This window comes from Cyclopterus lumpus, chromosome 21 (assembly GCF_009769545.1).
Source record: "Cyclopterus lumpus isolate fCycLum1 chromosome 21, fCycLum1.pri, whole genome shotgun sequence".
Classification (NCBI taxonomy): domain Eukaryota; kingdom Metazoa; phylum Chordata; class Actinopteri; order Perciformes; family Cyclopteridae; genus Cyclopterus; species Cyclopterus lumpus.
In genome coordinates, this window is record NC_046986.1 from 12,899,242 (window position 1) to 12,916,675 (window position 17,434).

At 43.1% G+C, this 17,434-nt stretch overlaps 1 protein-coding gene across 5 annotated transcripts in view; it reads left to right on the forward strand.

Moving 5' to 3' along the window:
• The window catches only part of dip2a (disco-interacting protein 2 homolog A), a 77,355-nt gene extending 59,986 nt beyond the window's left edge, over nt 1–17,369 (forward strand). For 3 of the 5 annotated variants that reach the window (XM_034561137.1, XM_034561139.1, XM_034561142.1), the window contains 31 exons: nt 714–911; nt 1,166–1,257; nt 1,685–1,795; nt 2,717–2,840; nt 2,916–3,025; nt 3,196–3,298; nt 3,874–3,938; nt 4,301–4,394; nt 4,992–5,111; nt 5,219–5,333; nt 5,850–5,989; nt 6,549–6,685; nt 6,794–6,874; nt 7,747–7,874; nt 7,992–8,106; nt 8,525–8,726; nt 8,868–8,977; nt 9,355–9,435; nt 9,777–9,894; nt 10,130–10,251; nt 10,444–10,555; nt 10,730–10,839; nt 11,194–11,324; nt 11,444–11,612; nt 12,061–12,231; nt 13,572–13,633; nt 13,852–13,909; nt 14,014–14,088; nt 14,497–14,671; nt 14,863–14,986; nt 15,211–17,369. In XM_034561137.1, coding sequence (XP_034417028.1) covers nt 714–911; nt 1,166–1,257; nt 1,685–1,795; nt 2,717–2,840; nt 2,916–3,025; nt 3,196–3,298; nt 3,874–3,938; nt 4,301–4,394; nt 4,992–5,111; nt 5,219–5,333; nt 5,850–5,989; nt 6,549–6,685; nt 6,794–6,874; nt 7,747–7,874; nt 7,992–8,106; nt 8,525–8,726; nt 8,868–8,977; nt 9,355–9,435; nt 9,777–9,894; nt 10,130–10,251; nt 10,444–10,555; nt 10,730–10,839; nt 11,194–11,324; nt 11,444–11,612; nt 12,061–12,231; nt 13,572–13,633; nt 13,852–13,909; nt 14,014–14,088; nt 14,497–14,671; nt 14,863–14,986; nt 15,211–15,463 — 3,806 coding nt within the window. In that variant the 3' untranslated portion in view covers nt 15,464–17,369. The remainder of the gene's footprint in view (nt 1–713; nt 912–1,165; nt 1,258–1,684; nt 1,796–2,716; nt 2,841–2,915; nt 3,026–3,195; nt 3,299–3,873; nt 3,939–4,300; nt 4,395–4,991; nt 5,112–5,218; nt 5,334–5,849; nt 5,990–6,548; nt 6,686–6,793; nt 6,875–7,746; nt 7,875–7,991; nt 8,107–8,524; nt 8,727–8,867; nt 8,978–9,354; nt 9,436–9,776; nt 9,895–10,129; nt 10,252–10,443; nt 10,556–10,729; nt 10,840–11,193; nt 11,325–11,443; nt 11,613–12,060; nt 12,232–13,571; nt 13,634–13,851; nt 13,910–14,013; nt 14,089–14,496; nt 14,672–14,862; nt 14,987–15,210) is intronic. The other 2 variants (XM_034561138.1, XM_034561140.1) reach the window with 2 other exon arrangements.
• Nucleotides 17,370–17,434: the final 65 nt, after the last annotated feature.

Genomic DNA, 17,434 nt, shown 5'->3' on the forward strand with positions numbered 1-17,434 from the left:
AAAATAAAAAAGCGGCAGGAATAGTCATACATCAGCAGTTAATTGTAAAGCCTCCCTGAGTTTGGCACAGAAACTGACGTGGCAAGCCTCTGTTTGGTGGTCTGCTTGGTGCGAGCAGAAAAACAGGCTGAACACTATTTGTTCCTGATACAGGTGTTTTATTTGGCAGGGGACATTTTGCCAGCTCAGTTAAGCATTTCTGAATTCCTTTTACCGGAGTTCAGGAGAGTTTGAGGGGAGAATAGTGATGGAGTGGTGGAAGTCAAATCAAAATGCAAGTATGGTGCACGGAGGGACGGAAGGTGAAGGATAAAGGGAGCTGCAGTTAATTGAAAGGCGCAAGGTTGCTCTAAGTTGATCAGGAATTGATATCTGAGGCGCCCTCGATGGACTGGCGGCCTGTCCAGGGTGTCCCCTGCCTTCGCCCTATGTCAGCTGGGATAGGCTCCAGCGCCCCCCGCGACCCTAATGAGGATAAGCAGTATTGGAAATGGATGGATGGATGATATCTGAGGCAGCTATGACCGATGAGGAAAGAACCCAGCTCACACTTAATCCTCCAGGTTTCGGTGTCTTTCAATCCTCACACTCCTTTTATTGCCCTGCCTTCCTTTAACAGAGTTAAAGTTCCATTTATTTGTAAATCACTCAACCAAAAACGGACATACTTTGAACCACCCTCACACTAATTCCCCATTATCTTCCCTATTTAGTTCAGCAGCCAGATCCCAACCAGCCAAAGCCAGAAGGCCAGCACATGAGTCCCCTGGAAGGAGAGCCTCTCGGGGTGGTCAACAACTGGCCTCCCTCCTTGCCAGCAGCCTTACATCGGTGGGGCACGACTCAGCCCAAGAGCCCCTGTCTAACGGCACTCGACAATGGTGGCAAGGCGGTCTACACACTCACCTATGGTAGGTATCAACCTGTGAATGAGTGGCTCACGATTTACACAAGCAATATCACCTCTTGTCATGCTTGCTATCTGGGTTTTCTCTGTACAAATAATGGACAAGGAAGTGCCTGCGTCAGTCTCCACACACATTATTTTTTAATCTGCTGTTATTATCAGCTATTGAGTGTGTGTGTGCGTGTTTTTATGTGGATTTGGGGGTCTGGGGTTGTTGTATCAAAATACATATGTGACACTGGACATTCACATCTGTAGGTAAACTCTGGACCCGGAGTCAGAAACTGGCCTACACTCTTCTTAACAAGCTGAGTACCAGGAATGAGCCTTTGCTCGTGCCCGGCGACCGGGTAAGTGATGAGATAACACTGTTCAGTGGTGGTTAGTTTTATGTTACATTCCTTGGTGCATTTTAGGTATTTAGCTGAGGCTCCTCAAACAATATTTGTATTTCCCTGAACATGAAGTAGTGTTGAAAATTAAATGGGGAAATGTTGATGGCTAGAAGATCAGCTTACTTGAAATCTTGATATTTCTGATTACCCCCTTCCAAAAGGCTGCATTGCATCTCAGTACTCAGATTTCCACCACCAAGGTCTTATTATATTTATTTATAATATCACAACCCCATTACTTGTGAAGGGAAGCACATGTTTGCTTTCAGATCTTGTTCATGAGTCATTCTACACACCATGCGCTTGCTTCTTATACTTAAACTTAAAACGGGAACTGCATAACAACCTCCTGTAACATACTGTGTGTGTGCTCCACCTGTAGGTCGCACTTGTTTTCCCCAACAACGACCCTGTGATGTTCATGGTGGCCTTCTACGGCTGTCTCTTGGCAGAGCTAGTACCTGTGCCTATCGAAGTGCCGCTGACCAGAAAGGTAAAGGCAAATACGATCTCCTAGGAATGTGTGGACATTTTTACTACGAGCTGTTCTACATAAACACTAAAGAGCAGTAGTGACCCCTGCTGGACAATTGACCCCTAATGAGAGCATTAAAAGTTGTGCACAGTTGCTTCATTGTAGATATCTACAATTTCTTCCAATATCCCAGAAAGTCTTACATGATAACCACCCCAGCAGCAGCGGTATCTTTTAAATGTTGTCATTATGTTATGATGCATCCCAGTTTCCAGCACACCATCAGCTCAAACTGAACCAAATTCACCCACATTAGTTCGACAGTCTGAATATTTATGCCTGTTCTTGTTTGCTCTTTATAAGCCTGCTGCTGAAAGACGCTGTGCTGTAATTCTTGAGATTTAATTGAGGTGAAATGATGTGTAATTCCAGTCAAAATATTAGATTACACGTCAACTGTTCTCGGGAGTGAGACTCATTTTTCTTCTCTCTTTCAGTTCTTTTTTCTGTCCCATTTTTCCTCCTCTTACTGTTTTGATGCTCTCATCAAGTATCTCACATTTGTTCATGCTTTTGTGCACAGTGTGGTTTGTTCAGCATGAATCTGTCTGGAAGCTAATTTCCACAGCCAATCAAATATGAGTGACTGTCAGATCCTGGGCTTCATTCCTGCTATGATTGGGCTTTGATGCTCCGCGGTATATTTTTTAATGGTTATTCGCCGTCAATCTTCGTTCTTACCTGCTGCTTCTCTGATGTGCAGTGTTCTGAGGTTTCTTCTTCAGTCATCGTCCTTCCGTCTCTCCAGCACACAATTCCCACATTCCCTCAGAGCATCTTTTCTCAAAGCCTTCCTGTTTTGAATTTTTTTTGTTCTTGATGATTGTTATGTGCCAATATGTTTGCCAGTATGAACTTTCATCCTCTTTTGTCCCCCAGGATGCAGGAAGTCAACAGATTGGCTTTCTGTTGGGCAGCTGTGGCGTCACGTTGGCATTGACCACTGACGCATGTCAGAAGGGCTTGCCCAAAGCACAAACGGGGGAGGTAGCCACTTTCAAAGGTACGCTCTCATTCTGACTGTCTGTCTGTCTAGTTCTATTTGGTTTGAACTCACTTCATGCCTCCGTCTCTGCAGGCTGGCCACGGTTGCTGTGGTTTGTGACAGATGGAAAACATGTTGTGAAGCCTCCGAAAGACTGGCATCCACCGATACGGGAAGCCAGTAATGACATAGCTTACATAGAGGTTAGTGTGATTTCATTGATGTTAGAGAAAATAGAGATTGGCTATGTTTTAATTTACATTTTATGTATTTTTAAAAAATCTTAATCTTTAGCTCTTTTTTAAAAATAAAATTGCTGTCTCCTGTTTGGAATGAAACTGTTCAAATGTGTTTCCTTGTTTCCTACATCCAGTATAAAACCAGCAAGGAAGGAAGCACCATGGGGATCACTGTGTCCCATTCAGCCATGCTGGTCCACTGTCACGCCCTCACACAGGCCTGCGGCTACACTGAAGGTGAGGAGGCCAGACTGCATGTTCTTCTCAAGTACCCATACTTCATTTGGCTCCTTGTCTTCTCCATCATCTGTTCATTCTACTGACATGGAGAAGGGCCTCCAGTTGAGAGAGAGAGAGAGAGAGAGAGAGGGAGAATTTAAAAAAGGAGTCTATATATACATTTTTTAAAAATGAATTGCTGTGATCTTTCCTTTTTATGTATATTGCATAGTAAACAATGCAGAGCAAATTCATCGCATACACCTACTTTATAATCTATCGTATGATAGAATCTCTCCTTCACGTTGCTCACACATCTCATCAGAGTGTAATTACAGTCTAGTTTGATAAATGCGGCCGCTCAGTTGGTTGTGTTTTTTTCTGAGAATGTAAGGCACTTCCTCTCCTCCAGTGTCCCAGTTTTGCTCTAAATAAGTCCTGACCGCATTCCTGACCAATTTATTCATCATTACGGAGCTTGTTTTGTATTAAAAGTAATTGGTTGATGTGCAATTGCTTTAGTAAAGAATATGAATGTCAAATTAAATGTCTCAAATCTTAATCTTGGTAAAAATATTCTTTTTGAATTGCAGCTGAGACGATAACCAACGTCCTGGACTTCAAGAGAGAAGCAGGATTATGGCACGGAGTTCTCACTGTGAGTGGTGTTGATCCATCTGGTAAAGCAAATGGGAGGTTTACATAATATTGAATTATTATATAATCCTGAAACATAACTCAAGAGTTTGAGACCTGTACAGATATTCGGTTTCTTCTAACACATCCTCAAACCAGCTCTGGTTGTGGAATTTTCATGGCGCTCATATCCATCACCTGCAGTTACACGTTTAATCTCCTGAAAATGAAACGGTTGAGCAAACAATCTTTTCTTTATACACTTTGCACTAAGAGATCACATCTTGTCGTGACTCGCAGCTAGTTTACAGTGTCATCATGTAGTTATGATACTCTTCAGACATATTTTGGTGCTTAAGTGTTGCTCTTCTGTTCTCATGGCAGAGTGTCATGAATCGGATGCACGTGATCAGCATTCCCTACTCCCTGATGAAAGTCAACCCCCTCTCCTGGATACAGAAGGTTCACACATACAAAGGTGAGGACCAATCCACTTTGACATCTGTCTCTTTTCACCGTCACTCTGCCTCTCAGCCTAATGAAGAGGGAATTAATACAGCACAACTGCAGGGTGAACCCATCTATTTCTTGCTATTTACTTTTGGAAATTTCTAGTATTTATTAAAGTGCATTGTGTCACACTTACAAAGTATGTACAGGTTAGTCAAAAGAAAATGCTTCATGAGTTTGCTTCATGGTGAAATGGTAGTTTACCCAACACATTATGGTTTTTAGTATCTGTGAGACCACATTTGACTTTCAGAGAGAGTCTGTTTTGATTCTCACTGCACGCTTGACAGGAGAGGATGGATCAGCAATAGTTTGGGCTGTGTTGTACCGCTCCAGTGGAGGGTTAGGACAGGAGTCCTGCTGCGCTGAATAAAATGCATCTCCTTTCTGGTCCAAGCCTCAGACCCAGCTTTGCTGAGTCACCTGTTGGCAACTGAGTCAGACTGTGCTTCTATTTGCTGTCACATTTTGTGATCTGCGATTGGCTGTCTAGCTGAACGACAAGTGTTGATTGGATGATTTATGTTGCGAGCCTGTCTCTTTGTCTGTGTGTCCCCTCACACAGCGAGGGTTGCGGTGGTGAAGTCGAGGGACATGCACTGGTCTCTTCTGGCCCAGAGAGACCAAAGAGACATCAGCCTGAGCTCCCTGCGCATGCTCATCGTAGCCGACGGAGCTAACCCATGTGAGTCCCCTTGCAGATTCTCATTTAACAAACCCACAACGGATGATCATTGATTAGTTGTATTTGTGTTTGACTGTCTCTATGTTTGTATCTACGTGTTGTCACAGGGTCGATTTCCTCCTGCGACGCCTTCCTCAACGTGTTTCAGGCACGTGGGCTGCGACCTGAGGTGATCTGTCCATGTGCCAGCTCTTCAGAAGCCATGACTGTCGCCATCCGCAGGTGAGCTGCCGCTATTGCACCTGTATCAGAACAACTGCAACCTGCCACCGCGTGACGTCCTTCCCGTGCGTTTAAATCCCACTGCATTCGCAACATGAGCTGCATGCTGCAGGGAGAGGAGGGGGATTTGTGACGAAGCCTCCGCTGATCCCAGAGCTTAGTCATGGAAAAGGATTAGGGTGACAGGCAGACTAAAAAACACATGCTTCGAATAAGCTATTTTTAAAATAAGAAATGCCTGTTTTTGCAAAATATGTGAGAGTCTAGAAATGTTCTAATGGAGCCAATGGTTTTCCTATTTTACCAAAACCATATGCCTCTTGAAGGTATTGGTACGGCTGCAATGGAGACCATATACTAGCAGCAGATGGATCAGTTAAACATAAACAAACTAAGATATAACTGGCATCATATGTTTTGTTTGCTAAAAAGTCAAAGGAAATGAAGAGGACATAAGTCTTTCACTTTATGTTCACTAATAATGAGTGTAATTTAAATAATGTCGATGTCTTGCAGACCTCCAGAAATGGGAGTTCCTCCTCCAGGGAAGGCGGTGCTGTCTATGGGCGGGCTGAGCCACAGTGTGATCCGTGTGGACACAGAGGAGAAACTCTCTGTCCTTACAGTGCAGGATGTGGGACAGGTCATGCCTGGAGGTAAGTACACTGCGCTGCTCCTTAACATTTTGCTGCTGTAAATTAGTTTATTGCTGGAGATTACGATGAAATATGGAATTTTGATATTGATACAACCGTGTGTCTCAAGAGGTGACCAGATCAGATTGTAAAGATTATTATTGAAAAGCAAAACTAAACTGAAGGGTTCTTACTTTTACCTTTCTAAATGTTGACTTTGAACTATTAAACAATAATGCTTTAACTATCTTCTACATTGTCATCATTAGTATTGATGTCTGTCTGCTAATGTTGAGGTATCACAGTGTTTGTAACAGAACAGCTCAACGGCTTCTTGTTTTTACTGTAATATTGTAAGTATTGTAAAATTTAAAACACAATTACCAAAAAACAATAACAATGGGCAATGATTAAGAGATTCTTCCAATAAAAACACTCTAATCAATAACTAACTTTTACTTATGAAACGTTATATCTCGTTAGTTATTTTTTGTTTTTGAAGGTAAGACATAAGTAATTCCAAATGTACATGTTATTGTTCCTGATGTCCCGCCCTCCTGTCATCATTGCGTGTCTCCAGCTCTGGTTTGTGTGGTGCGGGTGGAGGGGACTCCCTACATCTGTCAGACGGACGAGGTTGGAGAGATCTGCGTGAGCTCAGGCTGCACGGGCGTAGCTTACTACGGCCTCCCGGGCATGACCAAGAACCTCTTTGAGGTCAGTGTCTTATTTTTGGAACTGTGTACTTCCACCTGTAGTTATTTCAAGTCGAGGCAATTCTTCTACTTTGTTCACTAATTTTAATAGAGCGATGTCTATTTGCAGACCATCCCAGTAACATCATCTGGGATTCCCATCAGCGACCGGCCGTTTACCAGGACGTCACTGCTGGGCTTTGTGGGGCCAGTAAGTTCCACCTCATTGTTGTGCAGTTTTTTCAACTTTACTTTAATGTCTGTCTTATAGCATTAAGATAACCCTGTTTAACATATGAATTGGGATATGTTGTTTTGGCAGCACATGCTACTAAAAGCAACTACAAGTAACTTTCATTTTGTGTGGATTTGTGCGGCTCCTGTGGACATCAGCGGCCATGAGCACCACCCCAGCTCTATCACTGTCTTTTTTAACTTTCTTTTGTTCTTTGCTTAATTTCTTTGGTTAATCTTTTCTTTTTCTCTAACCACAAAGGATACAATATAAAATGTAAAGGCTTCCTTTTTAATAGGATAACATACTACACACTGCCAAAATCTGCCTGTGAAAATGTAAATATAGGCTCTCACTGAATTATTTTTTTAATTTTTTATTATTATTTAACTGCATTGTGTCTTTCCAAAAAAAAACCTCCCAGTCACTTAGGATCATTCACCTCACAGTGGACAATTTTCATGGGTACTAACTATTTATGTAGTAGTTCCAATGAAAACTGTTTCCAGTTTACTGAGAAACTTTATTCTTCACTTTCTTTACACTTTAAAATCCGAGACAATCTGCGATGAGATCTGCTACAAGCTAAATTCATCCGTGGCCAGTACATAATAAGGGAAGCAAGCATTGGGTATAAAATAGTCGACATCATGAGTCATCAAGTGTTGCTGGTTTTTATTCCTGACCTGAAGCAGAGTTCTTTTCCATTTTAGAAACCTTTCGACGTCTTCAATTTCAAATGTACTGTTACGTCCCGTGCTAGTTGTATAAATGCACAGTGTACTTTAGATTGGGGTAAATGTCCAGATCTAACCATCTAATGTTATGTTCTTTGTGTTTCCATCCAGGACAGCCTTGTGTTTGTCGTGGGGAAGATGGATGGGCTGATGGTGGTCAGTGGGCGGAGACACAATGCCGATGATGTGGTTGCCACAGCACTGGCAGTGGAGCCCATGAAGTTTGTGTACAGGGGGAGGTAAAAGTGGAAGAAAACTTCACACGTTCTAACTCTTGCAGGACAGCAGCAAATGTGCAGTTTGAGTGCATGAGTACAATCCAGCTTTGACCGTTTTTTTTATGTTGTGTGTTGCAGGATAGCAGTGTTTTCTGTGTCTGTGCTGCACGACGAGAGGATCGTTGTTGTGGCAGAGCAGAGGCCAGACGCCTCTGAGGAAGACAGCTTCCAGTGGATGAGCCGCGTGCTTCAGGTGCCCACTGTCTTACACATCTTATCACTTGGTCACAGATAATTGTACAATACCTGCAGGATTGCAATTTGTCAGGTTTGTTTAGTTAATATCACTACTTACTTTCCACAGCATGCGACAAGGCTTAAGCTAGATTATACCTTCAAGGAAATCAGCATTAGTTTTCATGTCAGTTCCCGATAAAAAATGTACTTGAAAAACCTTCAAACATCCCTAAAAAGGGCTGAACAAATAATCTAAATGTATTTGCAAACACAATAGGCCCAATATTTGTGTACAGCAAAATGTGTCTCATGTTGCAGAGATGTCCTGGCCTACACATCATGATCTACAAGCTATAATTGGGCCGCTTGATTTGAAGACGTTGTTAATCTCCAGCCCGCTTCTGTTTTCGCATGTATTATCTGTCTGTTTCCAGGCCATAGACAGCATCCACCAGGTCGGGGTGTACTGTCTGGCTCTGGTGCCTGCCAACACGCTCCCTAAGGCTCCTCTGGGCGGCATCCATATATCTGAGACCAAACAGCGCTTCCTGGAGGGCGCCTTGCACCCCTGCAATGTCCTCATGTGCCCGCACACATGCGTCACCAACCTGCCCAAGCCCAGACAAAAACAGCCAGGTAGTCCACCAGATGTCCCAGCATGGATTGAGTTTCAAAATAAATGTATCATAAAACTTGTTCACCTAAATCAATAACTAACTTTATAGAATATATAGATATGAATGTAAGACCTAACTTCACTGTGGATGTGTTTGACAGAGGTTGGTCCTGCTTCTATGATAGTGGGCAACCTGGTGGCAGGCAAGAGGATAGCACAGGCCTGTGGGAGAGATGTGACCCAACTCGAGGACAATGACCAGGCACGTAAGGTAGAGATTCATCCTCATTTCACCCGCTCATCACCTCCTCACTTGCACTGCAGACACAGGTAAGGATCCGTACTGGAGGGAGTGGAATCTGAAATACATACAGCTGATGGAGAGGACATGGTCTTGCCTACCTGCTGACTGAGCTATCTATATGAAAACAGGTGTTGTGTAACTTAGATACCACTTCCATCATGTGCTACACCCATTACTCCTTTAAGCTTCACATACATCTGTCATCCTTTCACAAAAACCCACCTTGTGCCACCATGCTCTATGCATTCTACATTATTTGTGTATTGATCATTGTCTCAGTTTGTATTGGTCTTTGCTGTGTGTTATTCCATGTGGTTAAACGTGTGTGTCTATCTCCTCTATAGTTCCTGTACATACAAGATGTGCTGCAATGGAGAGCTCAGGCCACTCCTGACCATCCTCTGTTCCTGGTTCTCAATGCTAAGGTCATTTAGGTGTATGTAGTTTTGGCATGGCAATGTGTATTGTGATGTAGTTAATGTACTTAAAATTCAGTTGACAAACTGTTTATAGATAAAACAGTTAGATAGTTCTATTTTGGCTAATAACTGATAAAACAATGCATTGCATTGACTTTCAAACAACTTACTTTTCAAACGCCCTAGAACATATTTAAGTGGAAGCTTAATAGAAGTCTCGACTGGTTGATGAATCATAAGGATAATGCACACTCGCCATTTTCTTAAACTTACAACTTGTATGTCTGTTAAGTAAAGATTAGCATAGCAGTATAACTTAATGTATGTTCTTATCTTTTGCTCCTCAGGGCACGGTGGCTAGTACAGCTTCCTGTTTGCAGCTGCACAAGCGGGCAGAGCGGGTGGCTGCAGCCCTGATGGGACGCCTCAACACTGGAGACCATGTAGCACTCGTCTACCCACCAGGTACGAGGTGTTACTGCTACTGTGCTACTCATCCTTTCAGGTCTGTTCTTTAATGTCACAGCTGTGCCTTCACTATCCCTGTCTTGAGTTTCTAATTGTGTCTGTCAATCATAATCACACACCAGAAGAGACTCAATAGATTTCTTCATATTATTGTAAAGTTTTTTCGACTGTCATTTCATCAGTTACGAGGTGTAAAATGCTCATGACTGAAAGTATAAACATTTATGTGTAGGAATCGAGCTGATTGCCACTTTCTACGGCTGCCTGTACGCTGGCTGTGTGCCGGTCACTGTCAGACCCCCCCATCCCCAGAACCTGGCGACCACGCTGCCCACCGTCAAGATGATTGTTGAGGTAACAGAGTCAGCTGTCCTGCATCAAAATACATATGTAATCCCTCCCGCACAGTTGTAACAACCATTAAACCCGGTCAGTTCTGCTCTGTTAGTGATGCAAATTGTGTGAATTGAAGTGATGGTATGTATGTATATATGTATGTATGTATGTATGTATGTGTGCTAATACTGCAGCGTCTGTGTGTTAAAGGTCAGTAAGTCGGTGTGTATCCTGACCACTCAAGCAATAATGAAGCTGCTTAAATCCAAGGAGGCTGCTGCTGCTGTGGACGTCAAGAGCTGGCCCATGGTGCTGGACACAGGTGAATAATAATAATAATAATAATAATAATAATAATAACAACACACATAACGAGCACAGTTTATGTTGTTCATGTTGCCACCAAGGAGTAGATTATTAAGTAAAGAAACAACAGGGTCTGGGATTTCCATGCTTGCTTCAGGCTCTTCTTCCTCTCCCTCTGTTCATCCTCCAGACGACCTCCCCAGGAAGAAGAGTCCCCAGATGTACAAGCCCCCGACCCCGGAGATGTTGGCTTACCTGGACTTCAGTGTGTCCACAACAGGCATTTTAGCGGGGGTCAAAGTAAGTTGAATGTTGATGGACTCACGTGAGCCACTTGGGTTCTTAATTGCATGTAGCGGTCATGTTGGGATGCTGCCAGTCTTCCAGACAGAGATCATTAATATAACAACAACAGGGTTGCTGTCATTACAAGCTTACGCATAACATAATAAAAGCTGTAAATTGGGTAAAACTCACATCTAAGTCCACAGTCTCCATCTGTTGTTTATCCAAAGAGTGGGTTGTTTTACTGGTCAACATTCACACACTGTTGAGGTGTCCGTCAGTCATATAATGGATCCCCAAATGTTCAAGGAGTGGTTTTGTGGTACCTAAAGCTCCAGTTTTGTCTCTGTGTGTCACGTCACCTCCTAGATGTCTCACACTGCCACCAGTGCCTTGTGTCGCTCCATCAAACTGCAGTGTGAGCTCTACCCGTCCCGGCAGATCGCCATCTGTCTGGACCCCTACTGCGGCCTGGGCTTCGCTCTCTGGTGCCTGTGCAGGTAAACCAGCATCTCTGAACAAATGAATGACCTAACCTGTGCTCTTGAAGAACCCTTCTTTTTGTTCTTTCTGTCGTCCCACTCAGCCTCTCTATCTGCATGTGTGTTTCTGGTTTCAGTGTGTACTCGGGCCACCAGTCAATCCTTGTCCCCCCTCTGGAGCTGGAGAGCAACGCGTCTCTGTGGCTTGCGGCAGTCAGCCAGTACAAAGTGCGCGTCACCTTCTGCTCGTATTCAGTCATGGAGATGTGCACCAAGGGCCTGGGTTCACAGACCGAAGCACTGCGGGTCAGTTTGTCTCTTCGGCTCTTGAGTGGTGTCACTGGGGGAGCAACAAACTGCAGCATTTTCTTTCAGAAAAATTAAGGGTTTTTCTTCAATTACTATATTTATATTTCCCTGTGGTGCTCTTGCTACAGCGCTGTGATTATCAACACATAGTGGGCTAAAACACTTCACTCCTATCGGTGTGCTGATTACTGCCTGCAGCACTTGAGAAAGGGATTTTTTTTTATGAATCATGTCTGTGGTTTAATGAGTAGAATCAAATCTAATAAAGTTATATTATATTAATATAACCATTTAATTTCCCTCATCAGCTCCTAGTTTACATGCACCCACAGTCGTCTTTGCAAATTGAGAAAGAATGTGACATTATTAAAATAATTGCAGTGGGTTCACACTTTTAGTTTCTGCTAAACAAACTTATTTTTCTTTTTTTTTTGTTCATCTCCAGTTACGAAATGTGAACCTGTCTTGCGTGCGTACGTGCATGGTGGTAGCCGAGGAGAGGCCCCGCATAGCACTCACGCAGTCCTTCTCAAAGATCTTCAAGGACTTGGGGCTTTCACCGCGCGCCGTCAGCACCACCTTCGGCTGCAGGGTGAACGTGGCTATCTGTTTGCAGGTAAGCTGCTGGGGAAGCATGAAGGGAGGAAGAGGAGGAGAAACATTTGAGGTGGAGGGAAATGTATTGAGCTTTATATTTCTTAGATATAAGATTTATTTTTAACGATTACAAAGACACCAGTTGCTTCTCAGTCTGACATTTTTCTTTTCTCTTGTGGCCCTTTTTGATGTTCTGTTTTATTTGTTTATTCCTGTCCCTGGAGATTCTGTGTGTGCATGTGGATTCAAGTATATAAATGCATATCTTTATTTATCTGTCCTGCATTGTCCCGTCAGCCCAACAGGTTAGGGAAACTGGCTGAGCAGGTAACTGTAGGATAAGAGCGTATGTGCGTGCGTGTATGTGTGTTGCATGACTTTTGAATACACTTATCCTTCATTGACAGATTTCTTCTTTTTTTTTAATCTCTTTACTTTATTGCTACTAATTAGAGTCTTGATTGTAGCGGCTGGCTCTCAACCATTGCTTTAAGAGTATATGTTTTTATGTGGTGTGCTACGACATCACACGATGAGCGCGCAGCATGAACTCTGCTCTGATTAGTTTAATAAACATAATGTTTTTGAACCAGTGAAAGGACATTTTTAGTATATTTTTCTTTTCATTTACAACAATTTACCAAACTTAGTTTTCATGTGAGTTGCAGTGGGTAGAATAATTAATTGGTTATTTATATTAAATATATATTGTGTTTCTATCTTGCCTTTTCTGTCACATAGTCATTTAGTGAGTGAAAGTCGTTTTATTTGTTTGGCAAAGATTAATGTCTGGACTGCGTCTCGTTGATATTTTCCAAAAACGTTTGCGTTGCTCGACAAACTGAATCCGCTCTGTTTGGCTCTGACCTCGCAGATCTACGGCGACTCGACGCTAGCTTGTGCTCCGGCTACACTCTGGAAAACGAGGGATGGATAATCATAATGGTGTGACTAGTCTTAGAGCAGTGATGTGGACAAATCCCAAAGCGGAAGGAATCAATATCTGACGACCAGAGTCAGTAATTCAGAAATGATTCAATTAGAATGCAGGTGCATGGCAAAGCTAGTGACGTTTGGTCAAAACAAATGGTGCTCAGGTGGAAATGTTCAGACATCGCAGTGCATTCTTTTTGTCACAGAAGATAAACATCTGAAGGAAATGGTCTGTCGTTTATTCAGAAAAGTCTTAACTATCGTAGCCTGGCTGGTTGGCTTCTGGCTGCCCCCCCCCCTGCTTTGTATGATACAGTTGTATCATAAGTAGCTTCCACCTCCCCTCCACTCAACGACCAGCATTCATGTCGAGGTTGGAGAAGTTCCATTATCAACTCATGTTGCTCTCTGCTTGTTTTCCTCCAGGGCACCGCCGGACCAGACCCCACTACGGTTTATGTTGACATGAGAGCTCTACGGCATGACAGGTAGGGGGCGCTGCTGCAGCTCTGTGGACTCTAAAGAGTTGTCTTTGAGATATCAAGGTGGACTTCTGTCTCCTGACAGTCTGAGACAGTGTAGTTATAATGCTGGTAACATAATTGTATAGCATATTAATACACAGTCTTGTTAAACTGTTTTAACCTTTTTTTGTCGTAATTATCAAGAAATGGAGATGTGAAATTTTGTCCTTTTATTTCTTTAGGGTTCGCTTGGTAGAGAGAGGGTCGCCACACAGCTTGCCACTGATGGAGTCTGGGAAGGTACGTCATCGTGCAAAAACAAACTAAAACAACTGTGACCTCGTGCTGCAGGAGGGTTGTTTTTTGCTCCGGCTTTAAGATCTGATGTCTGTCTGCTGTTGTAGATCCTCCCGGGGGTGAAGGTGATCATTGCCAACACAGAGACTAAAGGACCCTTGGGAGACTCCCATCTGGGAGAGGTAAGTCTCTACAGGTTTTACAGAGCCAACTCGTTTCAGCGTCGCCTAGTTTTAACCCAATATTTACGTGCACTAGTTATCAGGTTACTCTAAAACATTATATAAATGAAAACAAGAGAACAACCTGGTTTAGACTTCTCCAGTAGAGAGCCAGTCCCTCTGAACGTACGCACATAAACACGTCTCTAATCAGACGTCTGCATGTACGAAAAGTCAAGTTTTCAAAGCAGAAAAGAAACAACTATTTGTAATTTTTATTGCAGATGAAGACGAGTGAATACATTATGTTCTTTTTATATAAAGGTTGGATAATGCCACAATAGATCCATTACTTTTATGAAAAGAGCAACATATTTGTATGAACATGTGTGTGCGTGTGCGTGTGCGTGTGTGTGTATGCGTGTTTAGATCTGGGTGAGCAGTCCCCACAATGCCACGGGCTACTACACAGTCTACGGTGAGGAGGCACTGCACGCTGACCACTTCAACACCAAGCTCAGCTTTGGCGACACCCAGACTGTCTGGGCGAGGACGGGCTACCTGGGCTTCCTGCGGCGCACGGAGCTGACGGATGCCAGTGGAGGTGAGAATCAACAGTGTTCGCTCTAACTCGGTACATCGCTTATGATGTGAGCTGGACTCTTTATTACTCTTTTCCACCTTCTGTTTTTTCTCTCAAACATCATCACCCATATAAAAAGTTATATATTTAACTCATGAGACATTAACTTACATATCTGAGATTGTGTGTGTGTGTGTGTGTGTGTGCCTCAGAGCGCCATGACGCCCTCTATGTGGTGGGCTCTCTTGATGAGACTCTGGAGCTGAGGGGAATGAGGTATCACCCAATTGACATCGAGACCTCCGTTATCCGTTCTCACAAGAGCATAGCTGAATGGTAAGAAATGTACAAAAATACTTGTATTACTGTTTGGTTTATATTATTTATTATGTAGTCAGATGTCTATTCGTTTTATATTCAAAGTATATTTGAGCAACATGAATTCTGACTACTAACTTTTCTCATCTGCCCTTTTTCTCTTCTTTACCTCATTTTTCTTTTTCCTCTCGACTTCCTTCTTTCCTTCCCTCCATGCACCCTCCACCTCCTCCTCCCTCCAGTGCGGTCTTCACTTGGACCAACCTCCTCGTGGTGGTTGTGGAGCTTGAGGGATCAGAGCAGGAGGCCCTGGACCTGGTGGCCCTGGTCACCAACGTTGTCCTGGAGGAGCACTACCTCATCGTAGGAGTGGTGGTGGTGGTCGATCCCGGCGTCATCCCCATCAACTCTAGAGGGGAGAAGCAACGCATGCACCTCAGAGACGGGTTCCTGGCCGACCAGCTGGACCCCATCTATGTGGCTTACAACATGTGAGGGCCCTACAGCAGGAGGGCTACCCCTCCACATGACTTATCACACAAGAAGAAGAAGCAGGGGCAGGAAATGTGGGGCACACAATTGTAGCATGCCCGGGGGGTCCCGTATGGCTTCTGCTGAAAGAATCATGCGCTTCTTTCTCTCTCTCAAAGAGGGGAACTATGAAAGAAACGTGGATGCAAAACTTCACAGCAAAATGGAAAGACATTTCAAGAGGAATAAGATCAACACAAACCTTATGTTTTTTGTCTTTTTTCCACCCTGTGATTTCCAGCCTCAACAATTGTTGGAGAGTTTTGTATGTATGTATGTACGTATGAATGATAGCGCGTCTGACTCCTCAAACCCGGGACACTCACTAGCAGTACAGCAGGTGGCTAAGGTATGAGACGACACTGTGCCATTGACATCATTTACTTTGCCACTCTCCAATATTATGAATGTTAGTTGTATCTGCGATACACTTGTGCCATAGAACTGGACTGACACCAGTACGCTCACCCTGGTTCAAACTGGCTCGAACGTGTTTCATGTTCACGGAGCCTCCTGTGCCATTGCAGGTCGTATGCTTTTCATAGAAAGATTCTATCCCACGTACATTAAATTGTCACTTCCACTGTGGGAGCAGCTCCTTAGATTACAGCTGCACCCTGAAGGGAACCCTGATATTTGTGTTCGGGCTCAGTCAGATTGGCGTTGCATCAACAAAGAGTCACACAGCTGTGCAGTGGGAGGGGCAGGCGGCGTTATTCGTTACTCATCCCAGCAGAGGTTACTTTAGTTTGTGGTGTCGGTAACAGAACGTGTAGAATAATGTTGTGGTTTGACTTAATCTTTTTCCTTTCTAAATCTAAAATGTGTAATAGTTATTGTTTTATCTGAACAAAATGCAATATGAGTGATGCGAAAAATGAATTTTGAATGACTGCAGACAATAAGTGCCGATCGCTTGAAGTCTTGAGAAGGCGAGGAATATGATCGTTGCTTACTTAGCAACGTGCCAAATGATATGAATTAAGCCTTAAGTGTTTTTCAGACGCCTGATCCTATTCCAGCTCCTGTCTAACTTTAATTTTGTGATCAGCTGTTGGATAGGAAGGGCAAATGCAGAGGGAGGTTAGGTATGGTAAATCCTGCTCTTATTGCACCCAAAGTCTTTCATCCTTTTGGCTAAGATGAATATACTTAATCATAACATCAGCCATTACAAACACACATACTCTATAAATATGTTTCATAATGTCTGTCCCAGTTGAATGTGTGCTTTATAGCAAAAGCCTGGAATAAATTGCAGTTGGTATATGTTTGATGCAGAATGTCGTGGCCTCATATCGAGGGCCATAAGTCGAATGAGAGATGAAGTGTTGTGAGTTGCATGTACCATATGAAGGCAGGTGTCTAATATGCTAGTAACACCTTGACCTCTCACCTTATCCCATTGACTCGGCAAAGATTCACGTCACTGTATGTTGCTTCTTTTTTCTACGTGCACATCCCGTCAGAAACAGGCTCCGGCCGCTGTAAGTATGTACAGGTTTTATGTAAATTATTAATGGATGGAGGAGACGACGGGAAGCATAACAAAGACTGAATCTGGTATATATGTGAACTTCTCCTTTACAGACAAACATATTTTAAACTTATTCTTGTGTAAGGACATTGGGAAGAGACATGAAAAGCCTTGGAAACATTTTTATAGTCAGAAAGAACAGTGGGAACTTGCCACTTCCGCGAGGAGGCGAAGCACAAGGAGACGCCAGTTATGCTGAGTCGTCACATCCTCCAGAGCAAACGTTTGTCGTTAACATATGAAAAGAAACATTTGTCTGATATATGGTTAGTTGTCATTATTTTCATAACATGATTTCTTAATGAATAAAAAAAAAGTGCTTTTAACTTGAAATGTTTGTCTTCACTGAACATTCAGATTCAACATTTTCAAAGTTAGGTTTTCTAAATGCAACAATC